Source organism: Oncorhynchus kisutch, linkage group LG19, assembly GCF_002021735.2.
Source record: "Oncorhynchus kisutch isolate 150728-3 linkage group LG19, Okis_V2, whole genome shotgun sequence".
Lineage (NCBI taxonomy): Eukaryota > Metazoa > Chordata > Actinopteri > Salmoniformes > Salmonidae > Oncorhynchus > Oncorhynchus kisutch.
Genome location: NC_034192.2, coordinates 46,297,391 through 46,322,944, shown reverse-complemented (window position 1 = coordinate 46,322,944; position 25,554 = coordinate 46,297,391). Strand labels below are relative to the sequence as shown.

At 39.2% G+C, this 25,554-nt stretch overlaps 1 protein-coding gene across 6 annotated transcripts in view; it reads left to right on the top strand.

Moving 5' to 3' along the window:
* diaph2 (diaphanous-related formin 2) overlaps positions 1 to 25,554 on the top strand; it is a 717,979-nt gene that overhangs the window by 217,928 nt on the left and 474,497 nt on the right. For all 6 annotated transcript variants that reach the window (XM_031797927.1, XM_031797925.1, XM_031797929.1 and 3 more), the window contains one exon: positions 23,059 to 23,175. In XM_031797927.1, coding sequence (XP_031653787.1) covers positions 23,059 to 23,175 — 117 coding nt within the window. The remainder of the gene's footprint in view (positions 1 to 23,058; positions 23,176 to 25,554) is intronic.

Here is a 25,554-nt window from a genome sequence, read left to right as displayed (position 1 = left end):
TGTAGCTGCATGAACTCTTTCTTACTGATAGATGTAGCTGATTAGACCCTTTCTTACTGATAGATGTAGCTGCTTGAACTCTTTCTTACTGATAGATGTAGCTGCTTAGACCCTTTCTTACTGATAGATGTAGCTGCTTAGACCCTTTCTTACTGATAGATGTAGCTGCTTGTACCCTTTCTTACTGATAGATGTAGCTGCTTGAACCCTTTCTTACTGATAGATGCAGCTGCTAGAACTCTTTCTTACTGATAGATGTAGCTGCTTAGACTCTTTCTTACTGATAGATGTAGCTGCTTAGACCCTTTCTTACTGATAGATGTAGCTGCTTAGACCCTTTCTTTACTGATAGATTTAGCTGCTTAGACCCTTTCTTACTGATAGATGTAGCTGCATGAACTCTTTTCTTACTGATAGATGTAGCTGATTAGACCCTTTCTTACTGATAGATGTAGCTGCTTGAACTCTTTCTTACTGATAGATGTTGCTGCTTAGACCCTTTCTTACTGATAGATGTAGCTGCTTGAACTCTTTCTTACTGATAGATGTAGCTGATTAGACCCATTCTTACTGATAGATGTAGCTACTTGAACTCTTTCTTACTGATAGATGTTTGCAGCTTAGACCCTTTCTTACTGATAGATGTTAGCTGCTTGATATCTTTCTTACTTATAGATGTAGCTGCTTAGACCCTTTCTTACTGATAGATGTAGCTGCTTAGACCCTTTCTTACTGATAGATTTAGCTGCTTAGACCCTTTCTTACTGATAGATATAGCTGCTTAGACCCTTTCTTACTGATAGATGTAGCTGCTTAGACCCTTTCTTATTGATAGATGCAGCTGCTTGTACTCTTTCTTTCTGATATATGCAGCTGCTTGAACTCTTTTCTTACTGATAGGTGTAGCTGCATGAACTCTTTCTTACTGATAATGTAGCTGCTTGAACTCTTTCTTACTGATAGATGTAGCTGCTTGAACTCTTTCTTACTGATAGATGTAGCTGGCTTGAACTCTTTCTTACTGATAGATGTAGCTGCTTGAACTCTTTCTTACTGATAGATGTAGCTGCTTAGACCCTTTCTTACTGATAGATGTAGCTGCTTGAACTCTTTCTTACTGATAGATATAGCTGCTTAGACCCTTTCTTACTGACAGATGTAGCTGCTTATACCCTTTCTTACTGATAGATGTAGCTGCTTAGACCCTTTCTTACTGATAGATGTAGCTGCTTGAACTCTTTCTTACTGATAGATGTAGCTGATTAGACCCTTTCTTACTGATAGATGTAGCTGCTTGAACTATTTCTTACTGATAGATGTAGCTGTTGAACTCTTACTTACTGATAGATGTAGCTGCTTAGACCCTTTCTTACTGATAGATGTAGCTGCTTAGACCCTTTCTTACTGATAGATGTAGCTGCTTAGACCCTTTCTTACTGATAGATGTAGCTGATTGAACTCTTTCTTACTGATAGATGTAGCTGCTTAGACCCTTTCTTACTAATATGTGTAGCTGCTTGTACCCTTTCTTACTGATAGATGTAGCTGCTTGAACTCTTTCTTACTGATAGATGTTGCTGCTTAGACCCTTTCTTACTGATAGATGTAGCTGCTTAGACCCTTTCTTACTGATAGATGTAGCTCCTTGAACTATTTCTTACTGATAGATGTAGCTGCATGAACTCTTTCTTACTGATAGATGTAGCTGCTTGAACTCTTTCTTACTGATAGATATAGCTGCTTGAACTCTTTCTTACTGATAGATGTAGCTTCTTAGACCCTTTCTTACTGATCGATTTAGCTGCTTGAACTCTTTCTTACTGATAGATGTAGCTGATTAGACCCTTTCTTACTGATAGATGTAGCTGCTTGAACTCTTTCTTACTGATAGATGCAGCTGAATTAGACCCTTTCTTACTGATAGATGTAGCTGCTTGAACTCTTTCTTACTGATAGATGTAGCTGATTAGACCCTTTCTTACTGATAGATGTAGCTGCTTGAACTCTTTCTTACTGATAGATGTAGCTGATTAGACCCTTTCTTACTGATAGATGTAGCTGCATGAACTCTTTCTTACTGATAGATGTAGCTGTTTGAACTCTTTCTTACTGATAGATGTAGCTGATTAGACCCTTTCTTACTGATAGATGTAGCTGCTTAGACCCTTTCTTACTGATAGATGTAGCTGCTTAGACCCTTTCTTACTGATAGATGTAGCTGCTTGAACTCTTTCTTACTGATAGATGTTGCTGCTTAGACCCTTTCTTACTGATAGATGTAGCTGCTTGAACTCTTTCTTACTGATAGATGTAGCTGATTAGACCCTTTCTTACTGATAGATGTAGCTGCTTGAACTCTTTCTTATCTGATAGATGTAGCTGCTTTGAACTCTTTCTTACTGATAGATGTTGCTGCTTAGACCCTTTCTTAACTGATAGATGTAGCTGCTTGAAATCTTTCTTACTGATAGATGTAGCTGCTTAGACCCATTCTTACTGATAGATGTAGCTGCTTGACCCTTTCCTTATTGGATAGATGCAGCTGCTTGTACTCTTTCTTACTGATATATGCAGCTGCTTGAACTCTTTCTTACTGATAGATGTAGCTGCTGAACTCTTTCTTACTGATAGATGTAGCTGCTTAGACCCTTTCTTTACTAATATTTGTAGCTACTTGTACCCTTTCTTACTGATAGAATGTGGCTGCTTAGACCCTTTCTTACTGATAGATGTAGCTGCTTGAACTCTTTTTTACTTAAGATATAGCTGCTTAGACCCTTTCTTACTGATAGATGTAGCTGCTTAGACCCTTTCTTATTGATAGATGCAGCTGCTTGTACTCTCTTTCCTGATATATGCGCTGCTTGAACTCTTTCTTACTGATAGTGTAGCTGCATGAACTCTTTCTTACTGATAGATTAGCTGCTTGAACTCTTTCTTTACTGATAATGTAGCTTCTTGAACTCTTTCTTACTGATAGATGTAGCTGCTTGAACTCTTCTTACTGATAGAATGTAGCTGCTTGAACTCTTTCTTACTGCTAGATGTAGCTGCTTAGACCCTTTTCTTACTGATAGATGTAGCTGCTTGAAACTCTTTCTTACTGATAGATATAGCTGCTTAGACCCTTTCTTACTGATAGATGTAGCTGCTTAGACCCTTTATTACTGATAGATGTAGCTGCTTAGAGACCCTTTCTTACTGATAGATGTAGCTGCTTGAACTCTTTCTTTCTGATATATGCAGCTGCTTGTACTCTTTCTTACTGATAGATTGTAGCTGCATGAACTCTTTCTTACTGATAGATGTAGCTGCTTGAACTATTCTTACTGATAGATGTAGCTGCTTGTACCCTTTCTTACTGATAGATGTAGCTGCTTGAACCCTTTCTTACTGATAGATGCAGCTGCTAGAACCTCTTTCTTACTGATAGATGTAGCTGCTTAGACCCTTTCTTACTGATAGATGTAGCTGATTAGACCCTTTCTTAGTGATAGATTTAGCTGCTTAGATCCTTTCTTACTGATAGATATAGCTGCTTAGACCTTTCTTACTGATAGATGTAGCTGCTTAGACCCTTTCTTATTGATAGATGCAGCTGCTTGTACTCTTTCTTTCTGATATATGCAGCTGCTTGAACTCTTTCTTACTGATAGGTGTAGCTGCATGAACTCTTTCTTACTGATAGATTTAGCTGCTTGAACTCTTTCTTACTGATAATGTAGCTTCTTGAACTCTTTCTTACTGATAGATGTAGCTGCTTGAACTCTTTCTTACTGATAGATGTAGCTGCTTAGACCCTTTCTTACTGATAGATTGTAGCTGCTTGAACTCTTTCTTACTGATAGATATAGCTGCTTAGACCCTTTCTTACTGATAGATGTAGCTGCTTAGACCCTTTATTACTGATAGATGTAGCTGCTTAGACCCTTTCTTACTGATAGATGTAGCTGCTTGAACTCTTTCTTACTGATAGATGTAGCTGATTAGACCCTTTCTACTGATAGACGTAGCTGCTTGAACTCTTTCTTTCTAATATATGCAGCTGCTTGTACTCTTTCTTACTGATAGATGTAGCTGCATGAACTCTTTCTTACTGATAGATGTAGCTGCTTGAACTATTTCTTACTGATAGATGTAGCTGCTTGTACCCTTCTTACTGATAGATGTAGCTGCTTGAACCCTTTCTTACTGATAGATGCAGCTGCTAGAACTCTTTCTTACTGATAGATGTAGCTGCTTAGACCCTTTCTTACTGATAGATGTAGCTGCTTAGACCCTTTCTTAGTGATAGATTTAGCTGCTTAGACCCTTTCTTACTGATAGATATAGCTGCTTAGACCTTTTCTTACTGATAGATGTAGCTGCTTAGACCCTTTCTTATTGATAGATGCAGCTGCTTGTACTCTTTCTTTCTGATATATGCAGCTGCTTGAACTCTTTCTTACTGATAGGTGTAGCTGCATGAACTCTTTCTTACTGATAGATGTAGCTGCTTGAACTCTTTCTTACTGATAATGTAGCTGCTTGAACTCTTTCTTACTGATAGATGTAGCTGCTTAGACCCTTTCTTACTGATAGATGTAGCTGCTTGAACTCTTTCTTACTGATAGATATAGCTGCTTAGACCCTTTCTTACTGATAGATGTAGCTGCTTAGACCCTTTCTTACTGATAGATGTAGCTGCTTAGACCCTTTCTTACTGATAGATGTAGCTGCTTGAACTCTTTCTTACTGATAGATGTAGCTGATTAGACCCTTTCTTACTGATAGATGTAGCTGCTTGAACTCTTTCTTACTGATAGATGTAGCTGTTGAACTCTTTCTTACTGATAGATGTAGCTGCTTAGACCCTTTCTTACTGATAGATGTAGCTGCTTAGACCCTTTCTTACTGATAGATGTAGCTGATTAGACCCTTTCTTACTGATAGACGTAGCTGCTTGAACTCTTTCTTACTGATAGATGTAGCTGATTAGACCCTTTCTTACTGATAGACGTAGCTGCTTGAACTCTTTCTTTCTGATATATGCAGCTGCTTGTACTCTTTCTTACTGATAGATGTAGCTGCATGAACTCTTTCTTACTGATAGATGTAGCTGCTTGAACTATTTCTTACTGATAGATGTAGCTGCTTGTACCCTTTCTTACTGATAGATGTAGCTGCTTGAACCCTTTCTTACTGATAGATGCAGCTGCTAGAACTCTTTCTTACTGATAGATGTAGCTGCTTAGACCCTTTCTTACTGATAGATGTAGCTGCTTAGACCCTTTCTTAGTGATAGATTTAGCTGCTTAGACCCTTTCTTACTGATAGATATAGCTGCTTAGACCTTTTCTTACTGATAGATGTAGCTGCTTAGACCCTTTCTTATTGATAGATGCAGCTGCTTGTACTCTTTCTTTCTGATATATGCAGCTGCTTGAACTCTTTCTTACTGATAGGTGTAGCTGCATGAACTCTTTCTTACTGATAGATGTAGCTGCTTGAACTCTTTCTTACTGATAATGTAGCTGCTTGAACTCTTTCTTACTGATAGATGTAGCTGCTTGAACTCTTTCTTACTGATAGATGTAGCTGCTTGAACTCTTTCTTACTGATAGATGTAGCTGCTTAGACCCTTTCTTACTGATAGATGTAGCTGCTTGAACTCTTTCTTACTGATAGATATAGCTGATTAGACCCTTTCTTACTGATAGATGTAGCTGCTTGAACTCTTTCTTACTGATAGATGTAGCTGATTAGACCCTTTCTTACTGATAGATGTAGCTGCTTGTACTCTTTCTTTCTGATATATGCAGCTGCTTGTACTCTTTCTTACTGATAGATGTAGCTGCATGAACTCTTTCTTACTGATAGATGTAGCTGCTTGAACTATTCTTACTGATAGATGTTGCTGCTTGTACCCTTTCTTACTGATAGATGTAGCTGCTTGAACCCTTTCTTACTGATAGATGCAGCTGCTAGAACTCTTTCTTACTGATAGATGTAGCTGCTTAGACCCTTTCTTACTGATAGATGTAGCTGCTTAGACCCTTTCTTAGTGATAGATTTAGCTGCTTAGACCCTTTCTTACTGATAGATATAGCTGCTTAGACCCTTTCTTACTGATAGATGTAGCTGCTTAGACCCTTTCGTATTGATAGATGCAGCTGCTTGTACTCTTTCTTTCTGATATATGCAGCTGCTTGAACTCTTTCTTACTGATAGGTGTAGCTGCATGAACTCTTTCTTACTGATAGATGTAGCTGCTTGAACTCTTTCTTACTGATAATGTAGCTCCTTGAACTCTTTCTTACTGATATATGTAGCTGCTTGAACTCTTTCTTACTGATAGATGTAGCTGCTTGAACTCTTTCTTACTGATAGATGTAGCTGCTTAGACCCTTTCTTACTGATAGATGTAGCTGCTTGAACTCTTTCTTCTACTGATAGATATAGCTGCTTAGACCCTTTCTTACTGATAGATATAGCTGCTTAGACCCTTTCTTACTGATAGATGTAGCTGCTTAGACCCTTTCTTACTGATAGATGTAGCTGCTTAGACCCTTTCTTACTGATAGATGTAGCTGCTTGAACTCTTTCTTACTGATAGATGTAGCTGATTAGACCCTTTCTTACTGATAGATGTAGCTGATTAGACCCTTTCTTACTGATAGATGTAGCTGCATGAACTCTTTCTTACTGATAGATGTAGCTGATTAGACCCTTTCTTACTGATAGATGTAGCTGCTTAGACCCTTTCTTACTGATAGATGTAGCTGATTAGACCCTTTCTTACTGATAGATGTAGCTGCTTGAACTCTTTCTTACTGATAGATGTTGCTGCTTAGACCCTTTCTTACTGATAGATGTAGCTGCTTGAACTCTTTCTTACTGATAGATGTAGCTGATTAGACCCTTTCTTACTGATAGATGTAGCTGCTTGAACTCTTTCTTACTGATAGATGTAGCTGATTAGACCCTTTCTTACTGATAGATGTAGCTGCTTGAACTCTTTCTTACTGATAGATGTAGCTGCTTGAACTCTTTCTTACTGATAGATGTTGCTGCTTAGACCCTTTCTTACTGATAGATGTAGCTGCTTGAAATCTTTCTTACTGATAGATGTAGCTGCTTAGACCCATTCTTACTGATAGATGTAGCTGCTTAGACCCTTTCTTACTGATAGATGTAGCTGCTTGAACTCTTTCTTACTGATAGATGGAGCTGATTAGACCCTTTCTTACTGATAGATGTAGCTGCTTGAACTCTTTCTTACTGATAGATGTAGCTGTTGAACTCTTTCTTACTGATAGATGTAGCTGCTTAGACCCTTTCTTACTGATAGATGTAGCTGCTTAGACCCTTTCTTACTGATAGATGTAGCTGATTAGACCCTTTCTTACTGATAGACGTAGCTGCTTGAACTCTTTCTTACTGATAGATGTAGCTGATTAGACCCTTTCTTACTGATAGACGTAGCTGCTTGAACTCTTTCTTTCTGATATATGCAGCTGCTTGTACTCTTTCTTACTGATAGATGTAGCTGCATGAACTCTTTCTTACTGATAGATGTAGCTGCTTGAACTATTTCTTACTGATAGATGTAGCTGCTTGTACCCTTTCTTACTGATAGATGTAGCTGCTTGAACCCTTTCTTACTGATAGATGCAGCTGCTAGAACTCTTTCTTACTGATAGATGTAGCTGCTTAGACCCTTTCTTACTGATAGATGTAGCTGCTTAGACCCTTTCTTAGTGATAGATTTAGCTGCTTAGACCCTTTCTTACTGATAGATATAGCTGCTTAGACCTTTTCTTACTGATAGATGTAGCTGCTTAGACCCTTTCTTATTGATAGATGCAGCTGCTTGTACTCTTTCTTTCTGATATATGCAGCTGCTTGAACTCTTTCTTACTGATTGGTGTAGCTGCATGAACTCTTTCTTACTGATAGATGTAGCTGCTTGAACTCTTTCTTACTGATAATGTAGCTGCTTGAACTCTTTCTTACTGATAGATGTAGCTGCTTGAACTCTTTCTTACTGATAGATGTAGCTGCTTGAACTCTTTCTTACTGATAGATGTAGCTGCTTGAACTCTTTCTTACTGATAGATGTAGCTGCTTAGACCCTTTCTTACTGATAGATGTAGCTGATTAGACCCTTTCTTACTGATAGATGTAGCTGCTTGAACTCTTTCTTACTGATAGATGTTGCTGCTTAGACCCTTTCTTACTGATAGATGTAGCTGCTTGAACTCTTTCTTACTGATAGATGTAGCTGATTAGACCCTTTCTTACTGATAGATGTAGCTGCTTGAACTCTTTCTTACTGATAGATGTTGCTGCTTAGACCCTTTCTTACTGATAGATGTAGCTGCTTGAAATCTTTCTTACTGATAGATGTAGCTGCTTAGACCCATTCTTACTGATAGATGTAGCTGCTTAGACCCTTTCTTACTGATAGATGTAGCTGCTTGAACTCTTTCTTACTGATAGATGTAGCTGATTAGACCCTTTCTTACTGATAGATGTAGCTGCTTGAACTCTTTCTTACTGATAGATGTAGCTGTTGAACTCTTTCTTACTGATAGATGTAGCTGCTTAGACCCTTTCTTACTGATAGATGTAGCTGCTTAGACCCTTTCTTACTGATAGATGTAGCTGATTAGACCCTTTCTTACTGATAGACGTAGCTGCTTGAACTCTTTCTTACTGATAGATGTAGCTGATTAGACCCTTTCTTACTGATAGACGTAGCTGCTTGAACTCTTTCTTTCTGATATATGCAGCTGCTTGTACTCTTTCTTACTGATAGATGTAGCTGCATGAACTCTTTCTTACTGATAGATGTAGCTGCTTGAACTATTTCTTACTGATAGATGTAGCTGCTTGTACCCTTTCTTACTGATAGATGTAGCTGCTTGAACCCTTTCTTACTGATAGATGCAGCTGCTAGAACTCTTTCTTACTGATAGATGTAGCTGCTTAGACCCTTTCTTACTGATAGATGTAGCTGTTTGAACTCTTTCTTACTGATAGATGTAGCTGATTAGACCCTTTCTTACTGATAGATGTAGCTGCTTAGACCCTTTCTTACTGATAGATGTAGCTGATTAGACCCTTTCTTACTGATAGATGTAGCTGCATGAACTCTTTCTTACTGATAGATGTAGCTGATTAGACCCTTTCTTACTGATAGATGTAGCTGCTTAGACCCTTTCTTACTGATAGATGTAGCTGATTAGACCCTTTCTTACTGATAGATGTAGCTGCTTGAACTCTTTCTTACTGATAGATGTAGCTGCTTGAACTCTTTCTTACTGATAGATGTTGCTGCTTAGACCCTTTCTTACTGATAGATGTAGCTGCTTGAAATCTTTCTTACTGATAGATGTAGCTGCTTAGACCCATTCTTACTGATAGATGTAGCTGCTTAGACCCTTTCTTACTGATAGATGTAGCTGCTTGAACTCTTTCTTACTGATAGATGTAGCTGATTAGACCCTTTCTTACTGATAGATGTAGCTGCGTGAACTCTTTCTTACTGATAGATGTAGCTGTTGAACTCTTTCTTACTGATAGATGTAGCTGCTTAGACCCTTTCTTACTGATAGATGTAGCTGCTTAGACCCTTTCTTACTGATAGATGTAGCTGATTAGACCCTTTCTTACTGATAGACGTAGCTGCTTGAACTCTTTCTTACTGATAGATGTAGCTGATTAGACCCTTTCTTACTGATAGACGTAGCTGCTTGAACTCTTTCTTTCTGATATATGCAGCTGCTTGTACTCTTTCTTACTGATAGATGTAGCTGCATGAACTCTTTCTTACTGATAGATGTAGCTGCTTGAACTATTTCTTACTGATAGATGTAGCTGCTTGTACCCTTTCTTACTGATAGATGTAGCTGCTTGAACCCTTTCTTACTGATAGATGCAGCTGCTAGAACTCTTTCTTACTGATAGATGTAGCTGCTTAGACCCTTTCTTACTGATAGATGTAGCTGCTTAGACCCTTTCTTAGTGATAGATTTAGCTGCTTAGACCCTTTCTTACTGATAGATATAGCTGCTTAGACCTTTTCTTACTGATAGATGTAGCTGCTTAGACCCTTTCTTATTGATAGATGCAGCTGCTTGTACTCTTTCTTTCTGATATATGCAGCTGCTTGAACTCTTTCTTACTGATAGGTGTAGCTGCATGAACTCTTTCTTACTGATAGATGTAGCTGCTTGAACTCTTTCTTACTGATAATGTAGCTGCTTGAACTCTTTCTTACTGATAGATGTAGCTGCTTGAACTCTTTCTTACTGATAGATGTAGCTGCTTGAACTCTTTCTTACTGATAGATGTAGCTGCTTAGACCCTTTCTTACTGATAGATGTAGCTGCTTGAACTCTTTCTTACTGATAGATATAGCTGCTTAGACCCTTTCTTACTGATAGATGTAGCTGCTTAGACCCTTTCTTACTGATAGATGTAGCTGCTTGAACTCTTTCTTACTGATAGATGTAGCTGATTAGACCCTTTCTTACTGATAGATGTAGCTGCTTGAACTCTTTCTTACTGATAGATGTAGCTGATTAGACCCTTTCTTACTGATAGATGTAGCTTCTTGTACTCTTTCTTTCTGATATATGCAGCTGCTTGTACTCTTTCTTACTGATAGATGTAGCTGCATGAACTCTTTCTTACTGATAGATGTAGCTGCTTGAACTATTTCTTACTGATAGATGTTGCTGCTTGTACCCTTTCTTACTGATAGATGTAGCTGCTTGAACCCTTTCTTACTGATTGATGCAGCTGCTAGAACTCTTTCTTACTGATAGATGTAGCTGCTTAGACCCTTTCTTACTGATAGATGTAGCTGCTTAGACCCTTTCTTAGTGATAGATTTAGCTGCTTAGACCCTTTCTTACTGATAGATATAGCTGCTTAGACCCTTTCTTACTGATAGATGTAGCTGCTTAGACCCTTTCGTATTGATAGATGCAGCTGCTTGTACTCTTTCTTTCTGATATATGCAGCTGCTTGAACTCTTTCTTACTGATAGGTGTAGCTGCATGAACTCTTTCTTACTGATAGATGTAGCTGCTTGAACTCTTTCTTACTGATAATGTAGCTGCTTGAACTCTTTCTTACTGATAGATGCAGCTGCTAGAACTCTTTCTTACTGATAGATGTAGCTGCTTAGACCCTTTCTTACTGATAGATGTAGCTGCTTAGACCCTTTCTTAGTGATAGATTTAGCTGCTTAGACCCTTTCTTACTGATAGATATAGCTGCTTAGACCCTTTCTTACTGATAGATGTAGCTGCTTAGACCCTTTCGTATTGATAGATGCAGCTGCTTGTACTCTTTCTTTCTGATATATGCAGCTGCTTGAACTCTTTCTTACTGATAGGTGTAGCTGCATGAACTCTTTCTTACTGATAGATGTAGCTGCTTGAACTCTTTCTTACTGATAATGTAGCTGCTTGAACTCTTTCTTACTGATAGATGTAGCTGCTTGAACTCTTTCTTACTGATAGATGTAGCTGCTTGAACTCTTTCTTACTGATAGATGTAGCTGCTTAGACCCTTTCTTACTGATAGATGTAGCTGCTTGAACTCTTTCTTACTGATAGATATAGCTGCTTAGACCCTTTCTTACTGATAGATGTAGCTGCTTAGACCCTTTCTTACTGATAGATGTAGCTGCTTAGACCCTTTCTTACTGATAGATGTAGCTGCTTGAACTCTTTCTTACTGATAGATGTAGCTGATTAGACCCTTTCTTACTGATAGATGTAGCTGCTTGAACTCTTTCTTACTGATAGATGTAGCTGTTGAACTCTTTCTTACTGATAGATGTAGCTGCTTAGACCCTTTCTTACTGATAGATGTAGCTGCTTAGACCCTTTCTTACTGATAGATGTAGCTGATTGAAATCTTTCTTACTGATAGATGTAGCTGCTTAGACCCTTTCTTACTAATATGTGTAGCTGCTTGTACCCTTTCTTACTGATAGATGTAGCTGCTTGAACTCTTTCTTACTGATAGATGTTGCTGCTTAGACCCTTTCTTACTGATAGATGTAGCTGCTTAGACCCTTTCTTACTGATAGATGTAGCTCCTTGAACTATTTCTTACTGATAGATGTAGCTGCATGAACTCTTTCTTACTGATAGATGTAGCTGCTTGAACTCTTTCTTACTGATAGATGTAGCTGCATGACCTCTTTCTTACTGATAGATGTAGCTGATTAGACCCTTTCTTACTGATCGATGTAGCTGCTTAGACCCTTTCTTACTGATAGATGTAGCTGATTAGACCCTTTCTTACTGATAGATGTAGCTGCATGACCTCTTTCTTACTGATAGATGTAGCTGATTAGACCCTTTCTTACTGATAGATGTAGCTGCTTAGACCCTTTCGTACTGATAGATGTAGCTGATTAGACCCTTTCTTACTGATAGATGTAGCTGCTTGAACTCTTTCTTACTGATAGATGTTGCTGCTTAGACCCTTTCTTACTGATAGATGTAGCTGCTTGAACTCTTTCTTACTGATAGATGTAGCTGATTAGACCCTTTCTTACTGATAGATGTAGCTGCTTGAACTCTTTCTTACTGATAGATGTAGCTGCTTGAACTCTTTCTTACTGATAGATGTTGCTGCTTAGACCCTTTCTTACTGATAGATGTAGCTGCTTGAAATCTTTCTTACTGATAGATGTAGCTGCTTAGACCCATTCTTACTGATAGATGTAGCTGCTTAGACCCTTTCTTATTGATAGATGCAGCTGCTTGTACTCTTTCTTACTGATATATGCAGCTGCTTGAACTCTTTCTTACTGATAGATGTAGCTGCATGAACTCTTTCTTACTGATAGATGTAGCTGCTTGAACTATTTCTTACTGATAGATGTAGCTGCTTGTACCCTTTCTTACTGATAGATGTAGCTGCTTGAACCCTTTCTTACTGATAGATGCAGCTGCTAGAACTCTTTCTTACTGATAGATGTAGCTGCTTAGACCCTTTCTTACTGATAGATGTAGCTGCTTAGACCCTTTCTTAGTGATAGATTTAGCTGCTTAGACCCTTTCTTACTGATAGATATAGCTGCTTAGACCCTTTCTTACTGATAGATGTAGCTGCTTAGACCCTTTCTTATTGATAGATGCAGCTGCTTGTACTCTTTCTTTCTGATATATGCAGCTGCTTGAACTCTTTCTTACTGATAGGTGTAGCTGCATGAACTCTTTCTTACTGATAGATGTAGCTGCTTGAACTCTTTCTTACTGATAATGTAGCTGCTTGAACTCTTTCTTACTGATAGATGTAGCTGCTTGAACTCTTTCTTACTGATAGATGTAGCTGCTTAGACCCTTTCTTACTGATAGATGTAGCTGCTTGAACTCTTTCTTACTGATAGATATAGCTGCTTAGACCCTTTCTTACTGATAGATGTAGCTGCTTGAACTCTTTCTTACTGATAGATGTAGCTGCTTAGACCCTTTCTTACTGATAGATGTAGCTGCTTAGACCCTTTCTTACTGATAGATGTAGCTGCTTGAACTCTTTCTTACTGATAGATGTAGCTGATTAGACCCTTTCTTACTGATAGATGTAGCTGCTTGAACTCTTTCTTACTGATAGATGTAGCTGATTAGACCCTTTCTAACTGATAGATGTAGCTGCTTGTACTCTTTCTTTCTGATATATGCAGCTGCTTGTACTCTTTCTTACTGATAGATGTAGCTGCATGAACTCTTTCTTACTGATAGATGCAGCTGCTAGAACTCTTTCTTACTGATAGATTTAGCTGCTTAGACCCTTTCTTACTGATAGATGTAGCTGCTTAGACCCTTTCTTAGTGATAGATTTAGCTGCTTAGACCCTTTCTTACTGATAGATGTAGCTCCTTGAACTATTTCTTACTGATAGATGTAGCTGCATGAACTCTTTCTTACTGATAGATGTAGCTGCTTGAACTCTTTCTTACTGATAGATATAGCTGCTTAGACCCTTTCTTACTGATAGATGTAGCTGCTTAGACCCTTTCTTACTGATAGATGTAGCTGCTTGAACTCTTTCTTACTGATAGATGTAGCTGATTAGACCCTTTCTTACTGATAGATGTAGCTGCTTGAACTCTTTCTTACTGATAGATGTAGCTGATTAGACCCTTTCTTACTGATAGATGTAGCTTCTTGTACTCTTTCTTTCTGATATATGCAGCTGCTTGTACTCTTTCTTACTGATAGATGTAGCTGCATGAACTCTTTCTTACTGATAGATGTAGCTGCTTGAACTATTTCTTACTGATAGATGTTGCTGCTTGTACCCTTTCTTACTGATAGATGTAGCTGCTTGAACCCTTTCTTACTGATTGATGCAGCTGCTAGAACTCTTTCTTACTGATAGATGTAGCTGCTTAGACCCTTTCTTACTGATAGATGTAGCTGCTTAGACCCTTTCTTAGTGATAGATTTAGCTGCTTAGACCCTTTCTTACTGATAGATATAGCTGCTTAGACCCTTTCTTACTGATAGATGTAGCTGCTTAGACCCTTTCGTATTGATAGATGCAGCTGCTTGTACTCTTTCTTTCTGATATATGCAGCTGCTTGAACTCTTTCTTACTGATAGGTGTAGCTGCATGAACTCTTTCTTACTGATAGATGTAGCTGCTTGAACTCTTTCTTACTGATAATGTAGCTGCTTGAACTCTTTCTTACTGATAGATGCAGCTGCTAGAACTCTTTCTTACTGATAGATGTAGCTGCTTAGACCCTTTCTTACTGATAGATGTAGCTGCTTAGACCCTTTCTTAGTGATAGATTTAGCTGCTTAGACCCTTTCTTACTGATAGATATAGCTGCTTAGACACTTTCTTACTGATAGATGTAGCTGCTTAGACCCTTTCGTATTGATAGATGCAGCTGCTTGTACTCTTTCTTTCTGATATATGCAGCTGCTTGAACTCTTTCTTACTGATAGGTGTAGCTGCATGAACTCTTTCTTACTGATAGATGTAGCTGCTTGAACTCTTTCTTACTGATAATGTAGCTGCTTGAACTCTTTCTTACTGATAGATGTAGCTGCTTGAACTCTTTCTTACTGATAGATGTAGCTGCTTGAACTCTTTCTTACTGATAGATGTAGCTGCTTAGACCCTTTCTTACTGATAGATGTAGCTGCTTGAACTCTTTCTTACTGATAGATATAGCTGCTTAGACCCTTTCTTACTGATAGATGTAGCTGCTTAGACCCTTTCTTACTGATAGATGTAGCTGCTTAGACCCTTTCTTACTGATAGATGTAGCTGCTTGAACTCTTTCTTACTGATAGATGTAGCTGATTAGACCCTTTCTTACTGATAGATGTAGCTGCTTGAACTCTTTCTTACTGATAGATGTAGCTGCTTAGACCCTTTCTTACTGATAGATGTAGCTGCTTAGACCCTTTCTTACTGATAGATGTAGCTGATTGAAATCTTTCTTACTGATAGATGTAGCTGCTTAGACCCTTTCTTACTAATATGTGTAGCTGCTTGTACCCTTTCTTACTGATAGATGTAGCTGCTTGAACTCTTTCTTACTGATAGATGTTGCTGCTTAGACCCTTTCTTACTGATAGATGTAGCTGCTTAGACCCTTTCTTACTGATAGATGTAGCTCCTTGAACTATTTCTTACTGATAGATGTAGCTGCATGAACTCTTTCTTACTGATAGATGTAGCTGCTTGAACTCTTTCTTACTGATAGATGTAGCTGCATGACCTCTTTCTTACTGATAGATGTAGCTGATTAGACCCTTTCTTACTGATAGATGTAGCTGCTTAGACCCTTTCTTACTGATAGATGTAGCTGATTAGACCCTTTCTTACTGATAGATGTAGCTGCATGACCTCTTTCTTACTGATAGATGTAGCTGATTAGACCCTTTCTTACTGATAGATGTAGCTGCTTAGACCCTTTCTTACTGATAGATGTAGCTGATTAGACCCTTTCTTACTGATAGATGTAGCTGCTTGAACTCTTTCTTACTGATAGATGTTGCTGCTTAGACCCTTTCTTACTGATAGATGTAGCTGCTTGAACTCTTTCTTACTGATAGATGTAGCTGATTAGACCCTTTCTTACTGATAGATGTAGCTGCTTGAACTCTTTCTTACTGATAGATGTAGCTGCTTGAACTCTTTCTTACTGATAGATGTTGCTGCTTAGACCCTTTCTTACTGATAGATGTAGCTGCTTGAAATCTTTCTTACTGATAGATGTAGCTGCTTAGACCCATTCTTACTGATAGATGTAGCTGCTTAGACCCTTTCTTATTGATAGATGCAGCTGCTTGTACTCTTTCTTACTGATATATGCAGCTGCTTGAACTCTTTCTTACTGATAGATGTAGCTGCATGAACTCTTTCTTACTGATAGATGTAGCTGCTTGAACAATTTCTTACTGATAGATGTAGCTGCTTGTACCCTTTCTTACTGATAGATGTAGCTGCTTGAACCCTTTCTTACTGATAGATGCAGCTGCTAGAACTCTTTCTTACTGATAGATGTAGCTGCTTAGACCCTTTCTTATTGATAGATGTAGCTGCTTAGACCCTTTCTTAGTGATAGATTTAGCTGCTTAGACCCTTTCTTACTGATAGATATAGCTGCTTAGACCCTTTCTTACTGATAGATGTAGCTGCTTAGACCCTTTCTTATTGATAGATGCAGCTGCTTGTACTCTTTCTTTCTGATATATGCAGCTGCTTGAACTCTTTCTTACTGATAGGTGTAGCTGCATGAACTCTTTCTTACTGATAGATGTAGCTGCTTGAACTCTTTCTTACTGATAATGTAGCTGCTTGAACTCTTTCTTACTGATAGATGTAGCTGCTTGAACTCTTTCTTACTGATAGATGTAGCTGCTTAGACCCTTTCTTACTGATAGATGTAGCTGCTTGAACTCTTTCTTACTGATAGATATAGCTGCTTAGACCCTTTCTTACTGATAGATGTAGCTGCTTGAACTCTTTCTTACTGATAGATGTAGCTGCTTAGACCCTTTCTTACTGATAGATGTAGCTGCTTAGACCCTTTCTTACTGATAGATGTAGCTGCTTGAACTCTTTCTTACTGATAGATTTAGCTGCTTAGACCCTTTCTTACTGATAGATGTAGCTGCTTAGATCCTTTCTTACTGATAGATGTAGCTGCTTAGACCCTTTCTTATTGATAGATGCAGCTGCTTGTACTCTTTCTTTCTGATATATGCAGCTGCTTGTACTCTTTCTTACTGATAGATGTAGCTGCTTAGACCCTTTCTTACTGATATATTTAGCTGCTTAGACCCTTTCTTACTGATAGATGTAGCTGCTTAGACCCTTTCTTACTGATAGATGTAGCTGCTTAGACCCTTTCTTACTGATAGATGTAGCTGCTTAGACCCTTTCTTACTGATAGATGTAGCTGCTTAGACCGTTTCTTACTAATATGTGTAGCTGCTTGTACCCTTTCTTACTGATAGATGTAGCTGCTTGAACTCTTTCTTACTGATAGATGTTGCTGCTTAGACCCTTTCTTACTGATAAATGTAGCTGCTTAGACCCTTTCTTACTGATAGATGTAGCTCCTTGAACTATTTCTTACTGATAGATGTAGCTGCATGAACTCTTTCTTACTGATAGATGTAGCTGCTTGAACTCTTTCTTACTGATAGATGTAGCTGCTTGAAGTCTTTCTTACTGATAGATGTAGCTGCTTAGACCCTTTCTTACTGATAGATGTAGCTGCTTAGACCCTTTCTTACTGATAGATTTAGCTGCTTGAACTCTTTCTTACTGATAGATGTAGCTGATTAGACCCTTTCTTACTGATAGATGTAGCTGCTTGAACTCTTTCTTACTGATAGATGTAGCTGATTAGACCCTTTCTTACTGATAGATGTAGCTGCTTGAACTCTTTCTTACTGATAGATGTAGGTGATTAGACCCTTTCTTACTGATAGATGTAGCTGCTTGAACTCTTTCTTACTGATAGATGTAGCTGATTAGACACTTTCTTACTGATAGATGTAGCTGCATGAACTCTTTCTTACTGATAGATGTAGCTGATTAGACCCTTTCTTACTGATAGATGTAGCTGCTTAGACCCTTTCTTACTGATAGATGTAGCTGATTAGACCCTTTCTTACTGATAGATGTAGCTGCATGAACTCTTTCTTACTGATAGATGTAGCTGATTAGACCCTTTCTTACTGATAGATGTAGCTGATTAGACCCTTTCTTACTGATAGATGTAGCTGATTAGACCCTTTCTTACTGATAGATGTAGCTGCTTGAACTCTTTCTTACTGATAGATGTAGCTGATTAGACCCTTTCTTACTGATAGATGTTGCTGCTTAGACCCTTTCTTACTGATAGATGTAGCTGCTTGAACTCTTTCTTACTGATAGATGTAGCTGATTAGACCCTTTCTTACTGATAGATGTAGCTGCTTGAACTCTTTCTTACTGATAGATGTAGCTGCTTGAACTCTTTCTTACTGATAGATGTTGCTGCTTAGACCCTTTCTTACTGATAGATGTAGCTGCTTGAAATCTTTCTTACTGATAGATGTAGCTGCTTAGACCCATTCTTACTGATAGATGTAGCTGCTTAGACCCTTTCTTATTGATAGATGCAGCTGCTTGTACTCTTTCTTACTGATATATGCAGCTGCTTGAACTCTTTCTTACTGATAGATGTAGCTGCATGAACTCTTTCTTACTGATAGATGTAGCTGCTTGAACTATTTCTTACTGATAGATGTAGCTGCTTGTACCCTTTCTTACTGATAGATGTAGCTGCTTGAACCCTTTCTTACTGATAGATGCAGCTGCTAGAACTCTTTCTTACTGATAGATGTAGCTGCTTAGACCCTTTCTTACTGATAGATGTAGCTGCTTAGACCCTTTCTTAGTGATAGATTTAGCTGCTTAGACCCTTTCTTACTGATAGATATAGCTGCTTAGACCCTTTCTTACTGATAGATGTAGCTGCTTAGACCCTTTCTTATTGATAGATGCAGCTGCTTGTACTCTTTCTTTCTGATATATGCAGCTGCTTGAACTCTTTCTTACTGATAGGTGTAGCTGCATGAACTCTTTCTTACTGATAGATGTAGCTGCTTGAACTCTTTCTTACTGATAATGTAGCTGCTTGAACTCTTTCTTACTGATAGATGTAGCTGCTTGAACTCTTTCTTACTGATAGATGTAGCTGCTTGAACTCTTTCTTACTGATAGATGTAGCTGCTTAGACCCTTTCTTACTGATAGATGTAGCTGCTTGAACTCTTTCTTACTGATAGATATAGCTGCTTAGACCCTTTCTTACTGATAGATGTAGCTGCTTAGACCCTTTCTTACTGATAGATGTAGCTGCTTGAACTCTTTCTTACTGATAGATGTAGCTGATTAGACCCTTTCTAACTGATAGATGTAGCTGCTTGAACTCTTTCTTACTGATAGATGTAGCTGATTAGACCCTTTCTAACTGATAGATGTAGCTGCTTGTACTCTTTCTTTCTGATATATGCAGCTGCTTGTACTCTTTCTTACTGATAGATGTAGCTGCATGAACTCTTTCTTACTGATAGATGTAGCTGCTTGAACTATTTCTTACTGATAGATGTAGCTGCTTGTACCCTTTCTTAGTGATAGATTTAGCTGCTTAGACCCTTTCTTACTGATAGATGTAGCTGCTTAGACCCTTTCTTAGTGATAGATTTAGCTGCTTAGACCCTTTCTTACTGATAGATGTAGCTGCTTAGATCCTTTCTTACTGATAGATGTAGCTGCTTAGACCCTTTCTTATTGATAGATGCAGCTGCTTGTACTCTTTCTTACTGATAGATGTAGCTGCTTAGACCCTTTCTTACTGATATATTTAGCTGCTTAGACCCTTTCTTACTGATAGATGTAGCTGCTTAGACCCTTTCTTTCTGATAGATGTAGCTGCTTAGACCCTTTCTTACTGATAGATGTAGCTGCTTAGACCCTTTCTTACTGATCGATGCAGCTGCTTGTACTCTTTCTTACTGATAAATGTAGCTGCTTAGACCCTTTCTTACTAATATATGTAGTTGCTTGCACCCTTTCTTACTAATATATGTAGTTGCTTGCACCCTTTCTTACTGATAGATATAGCTGCTTAGTCCCTGGGATCCTTTCTTACTGATCGATGTAGCTGCTTAGTCCCTGGTATCCTTTCTTACTGATAGATGTAGCTGCTTAGTCCCTGGTATCCTTTCTTACTGATAGATGTTGCTGCTTAGTCCCTGGGATCCTTTCTTACTGATAGATGTAGCTGCTTAGTCCTTGGGATCCTTTCTTACTGATAGATGTAGCTGCTTAGTCCCTGGGAACTTTTCTTGCTGATAGATGTAGCTGCTTAGTCCCTGGGATCCTTTCTTACTGATAGATGTAGCTGCTTAGTCCCTGGGATCCTTTCTTGCTGATAGATGTAGCTGCTTGCACCGTTTCTTACTGATAGATGTAGCTGCTTAGTCCCTGGTATCCATTCTTACTGATAGATGTAGCTGCTTAGTCCCTGGGATCCTTTCTTACTGATAGATGTAGCTGCTTAGTCCTTGGGATCCTTTCTTACTGATAGATGTAGCTGCTTAGTCCCTGGGAACCTTTCTTGCTGATATATGTAGCTGCTTAGTCCCTGGGATCCTTTCTTACTGATAGATGTAGCTGCTTAGTCCCTGGGATCCTTTCTTACTGATAGATGTAGCTGCTTGCACCGTTTCTTACTGATAGATGTAGCTGCTTATGCCCTTTCCCAGTCCGGGCTTCTACTCAACTAACGTCCTCCCTCAGATAGCAGTGTGGCAAGCCTATAATTGCATCACACCAGTTTGGTAGTTCTCATCGGCTTCTTCCAGGCTCATACAGGAGTGGGAAGCGATACATCAGAGAAGCCTGTATTCCCATCCCCTGCGCTCGCCGAATTTGATATGGGAGAACTATTTTGGTTACAGACATGGCTGAAGTTAATAAGAAAATGTCAGACAGCGTTAAAATGGATTGATTTGCGCTGATGGTGGTGGATGGATCATGTGGTGTATGAAATAGTGGGAACAGTTGGAGAGTATGGAGCACTGTTCTGTCATTTTGGGTTTGTCAAGTCTTTGCACTGGTTGTCAAGTGATGTTCACTCACGCTTAAGTAACTTTTCAGAGGTGATCAATGCTAGATTGTCATTCAACAGCCTTTTGAGACGATGAACTTAACAGTTTTTCCATCATAGCGGATATAATTTGCTCTAAACAACTTTGATGGGGCCGCACAACTTTGACATGTCCTTTTATGTAGCTAAAAACCCCGAAACGAAGCTCGTCCGACCATGTCCTCTCCCCTTATCTGAGGAAGCCAGGCCCTTGGTCCCTCTTTTTAAGCCCTCTGGACTAAACAAGAACACAAATCAGATATATTTTTCTGCTGGGTGACCACAGACAAATGTGAATGAATGCAGAGCCTCTGACTGTGAAAGTGTTTTAGCCCAGACAGTGTATCACCCTGCAGTCAGGTAAATATTTCAGCAGACATTGTTAAAACGTACACTTCATATTATGACGGCAATCAATTTTTCATCTTTCCCGGCTGAACACTGCACTATTCCGCCTCACTCTATTCCCCTTGTTTTCTGCATGTGTGCACAGATTGAAAATAAGACTATTTCTGAGTTTTATTTTCTACATGCATACATTTTCTACATTTTCTACATGCTTTTCAAACATGAATATCCACGGGAGGATCCTTTCTCAAGCAAACTGTTTTGTATAAACCCCCTCAAGCTATTTATTTCTCTAAATTCTTTACAGTTTTGGGACTGGGTTTGTTGTTAGTTCAAAGAAGATCAAATGTAATCTTGCTATAGATTAAAATTCCAGTTCCATATGCCTCGTAAACACAGATGAAATACAATATACTGTAAAGTGATCGTGATATTATTCTGAAATCCCACTTGGATATTATGTTTAAACACATGCACATCTCAAGAGAAATCACTTTTTCCTTGATTTGAACATTTCTCCCTATGGTTTCAATTCCATAAAAATCAACTGTGAAATGTTGTGCCAAGCGCTCCATTTCGCAGCCTCTGACAGTTCTTGATCTGAAACAAATAGCCAGCAATCTAACTCAGAGAAACGGATATAATGAAATGAATAATACACCATAGATAGTGATTTCTTATCTGATTCAACAACTATTTTAGACATCACAAGCCATCGCTCGCACTCCTTGGAGGCGCATAATCAGTACCTTTAGCAAGTTTAATAACACATATTTTCTCTTCAACAGACAAGGCACAATCTGAGACAATATTTTCCATAGTGACTGATCCCCTTTTCATGATTCTCCCTAAATATCCAAACCCAATGGAGTTTTCACGTGATTAATTTCCTCCTCCTTGAAAGGCGCAGAGTGACAGGTGGAACACAGGGACTGTTCTTTATTGCCAAATCCCCTCCTAAAGTTAGCTGTTTACTCTTCTGCCACTCCTGAGAGGGAAAACAGATTTGAGGAATTGTCGCAGTGTTTGCTTGTGCACAATGACACTTGTCTGAGTACTAGTTCGAGATGTGAAAACAAACACTGATTTGAGGATCTTCCAAATGATTTTGATTTGATTTTAGAATGCACTGTCACTATATTATTAGATTGATAAAGCACAGGTTTAAGCACTCCTTCATTCCCATGTCCGTTTAATACCTAAACAACAATAGGTAAAGCTTATCTGTGTTAGTACGCCACTGACCGAATAAGGGAATGTGAAATGTGTTATGCATGTGGCTAAATGAGAGGGGTACAATGTGTATATGTGTGAATGTGCTTTTCCACTTGGGAACAGTTCGTCCTATCCTATATGAGGAGAAGTGGTTAAAGGTAATAGAGGACTTGGTTAGAGAAGGCACATGAATTGTAAATGTTTGCCTTCTCCTTTTAAATGGTCTGTCATGGTAGCCTACTACTGCAAGCTGTTTTCTCTTAATTGTTTGCTACACTGCCATGACATTATATACCTTAACCCCCTTCTCACTGATATGGGTGAGGTGTACCATCTCCTGTCCAACATGGTGAAAGACACCGGGTCGGAGACCTACTTCCTGTCCATCCTACAGCACCTCCTGCTCATTAGGAATGACTACTACATCAGGTGAGTTCTGCACAAACAGCCACATCCCTTCTCACTGCTTTCACAGGAAGACTGCATTTCCATAAGACTGGTCTTGAGAAAAACATAAGGCTGAAATGTTGACGTTAAACAGTCTCTAGTCTATTCCCTCTTTTTGTTTTATTCAGTAGTATGTAGCCCCTGTAAGGGATACACTTTGCTGTGTAGCGCTAATGCTGCGTTATCAACGCAGAAACCTCAAGGACGTCCACTCCTTGACACCGCATTCGAGTAAGGCCAGATAACGAAACACACGTCTGACCCCTGTAGATAAGTGTGCCACAATCCTTGTAAAACTACATTACTTCCTATAGCAAGTGCTATTCTCAAAACCTTGCCATCTCCATCTCCCAGGGGAAAGCATGTAAGCATTCAACATGAAAGATTCACATGTCCATTTTCTCCTCTCAGGGCTTCTCTCTCTCTCTCGCTCTCTCTATGAATGTAATCACTGTGATCAAAGTGCCAGGGCCATATCAGAGCAGATCTAATATTCTGTACTTTAGAACGATTAAGTAATTATTCAAATGGCGGCCCGGCTCTGGATTCCTGTAAATGTGTCAATCACAGGAAAAAAAGAGGGAGATAGTGGCGGCTCCTCTGATGGCAATGACAGTGATCAATTCGCTGCTGTGTCAGACTTTTCACCGAAATAAAATATTTAACAAAAAATAGAGAGAAGACAAGAGGAATTTACCATAGACAAGTTGCTGCTCACTCGGCTGGTATGAATAATGCATTCCTCATTTTGTTGGAGAAAGTGAGAAATAGAAAACACATTAAGTAGCTAGTGCAGCATAGCACCTCAGCACTCCTCTCTGTCTCTTTCCCCCACTACTGACGCCAATGCTCTCCACCACCGACAGTAAAAAAGGATCACTACAAATGCTAATTAAAAATGGATGTGCTTATTAAAGATATGCTTTTAAAAATACATTTCCCATCGCCCTCCCTCCTCCCCTACTCCATGAGGAAGACATAATTCCACATACATCACCGAGCTTTGCGAGGTGCGGTCGGTCTGTCTGACACAAGGTTCTTTTTCCAGCTCAGGCCTCAATTCATCATCAATATATCCCTTTTCGGCCACTTTGAACCAGCATATCTTTTTATGTTTCAGATTAAATTGGCTGGTTGGGAAATGGCAGGTCTTTAATTTTAGATTAAAGGGAGACCTTAAGATCATTTTGGGCTTTGATGGCCGGATCTCTATTGGGATCCAGGGGGGAGGAAGTGGGCCACTCACGCTCGCTGTCAGGCAAAATCAGGTGATGGAGCGAAACTAGTCCATAGGTGTATGCGATGGCTTCCTGATCAAAGGGACGCATAACATGCCTATGCCAATATTCCAACAGAATGTGGACTTTGGCTTCCAATGTTATACATTTTCAACATGACAGCCTTGTACCCTGTTTCAACAGGACTGCCATGCACCCTGTTTCAAACACAGGGCAGATGTGTGTGTTCACTTTGGAGAAGCACCTCTCGAAACCATCACCAATTGGTGAAGGGGGGGCTTGTTTTATTTTCGATAATTAATCTGAGAGTGCCATGCTTGATGAATGGGAGCACATCAAACCCCTGCTAAATTTAGAGCGGATATCCTCTTTTGGAGTGGAGCGATATGGGGATTACACTGGTTATGTGGAGCAGGGCTGGACGAGAGACTGCGAGGGGAGTTTGTGCTGCTGCTAGAATCCCAATGTCATGTGGAGGGGAAAGGTGCCAGAGTGAAGGAGTGAAGGAGTGAAGGATGGTGCTAGGGACATATGTTGGCTTCTGGAGCCCAGCCTTGCCCAGGCTCTGGTGGGCCCTGACAGTTCTGGGTCACTCGCTCACTCCTTCCCTTCCCTTTCTCAGTTATCTTGGTGGTAGTGGCAGAGAGGAGCGGGGGATGCTGGGAAATAGGGTGACTTATTGAGATAATAATGTGGTCTACACCGGCGACAGTACTAAACCGGGTTGCCACAGTGCTAAGCCACACAGGGGTGACGTGCACTCGCTCGATCTCATGACAAGTGGGTGAATCCAGCCATAGGAACAAAACATCTGCCATTTCATTCTTACAAAAATGTTATATCTGTTTACAATATGATAAGACCTGTCCACATTTTATAGGGAACCCTGATTTACTCCTTGTCATCACAAATAAAGCCCCACATATAGGATGTACATTATAGTATAAGCAGAAATCCAATAATTTACATATTTGGTCAATATGCACTCGTACGTGTCTTATTTCCATGCATGTTCAGAGCTCTCAACATCTTTTGTAAATTGAAGTAATCTCTCTGAAATGATCTGCATACCACCAATTCCAGCCTATTTGGTTCATTGCTCAAAGCAATGAATCTATTTGAG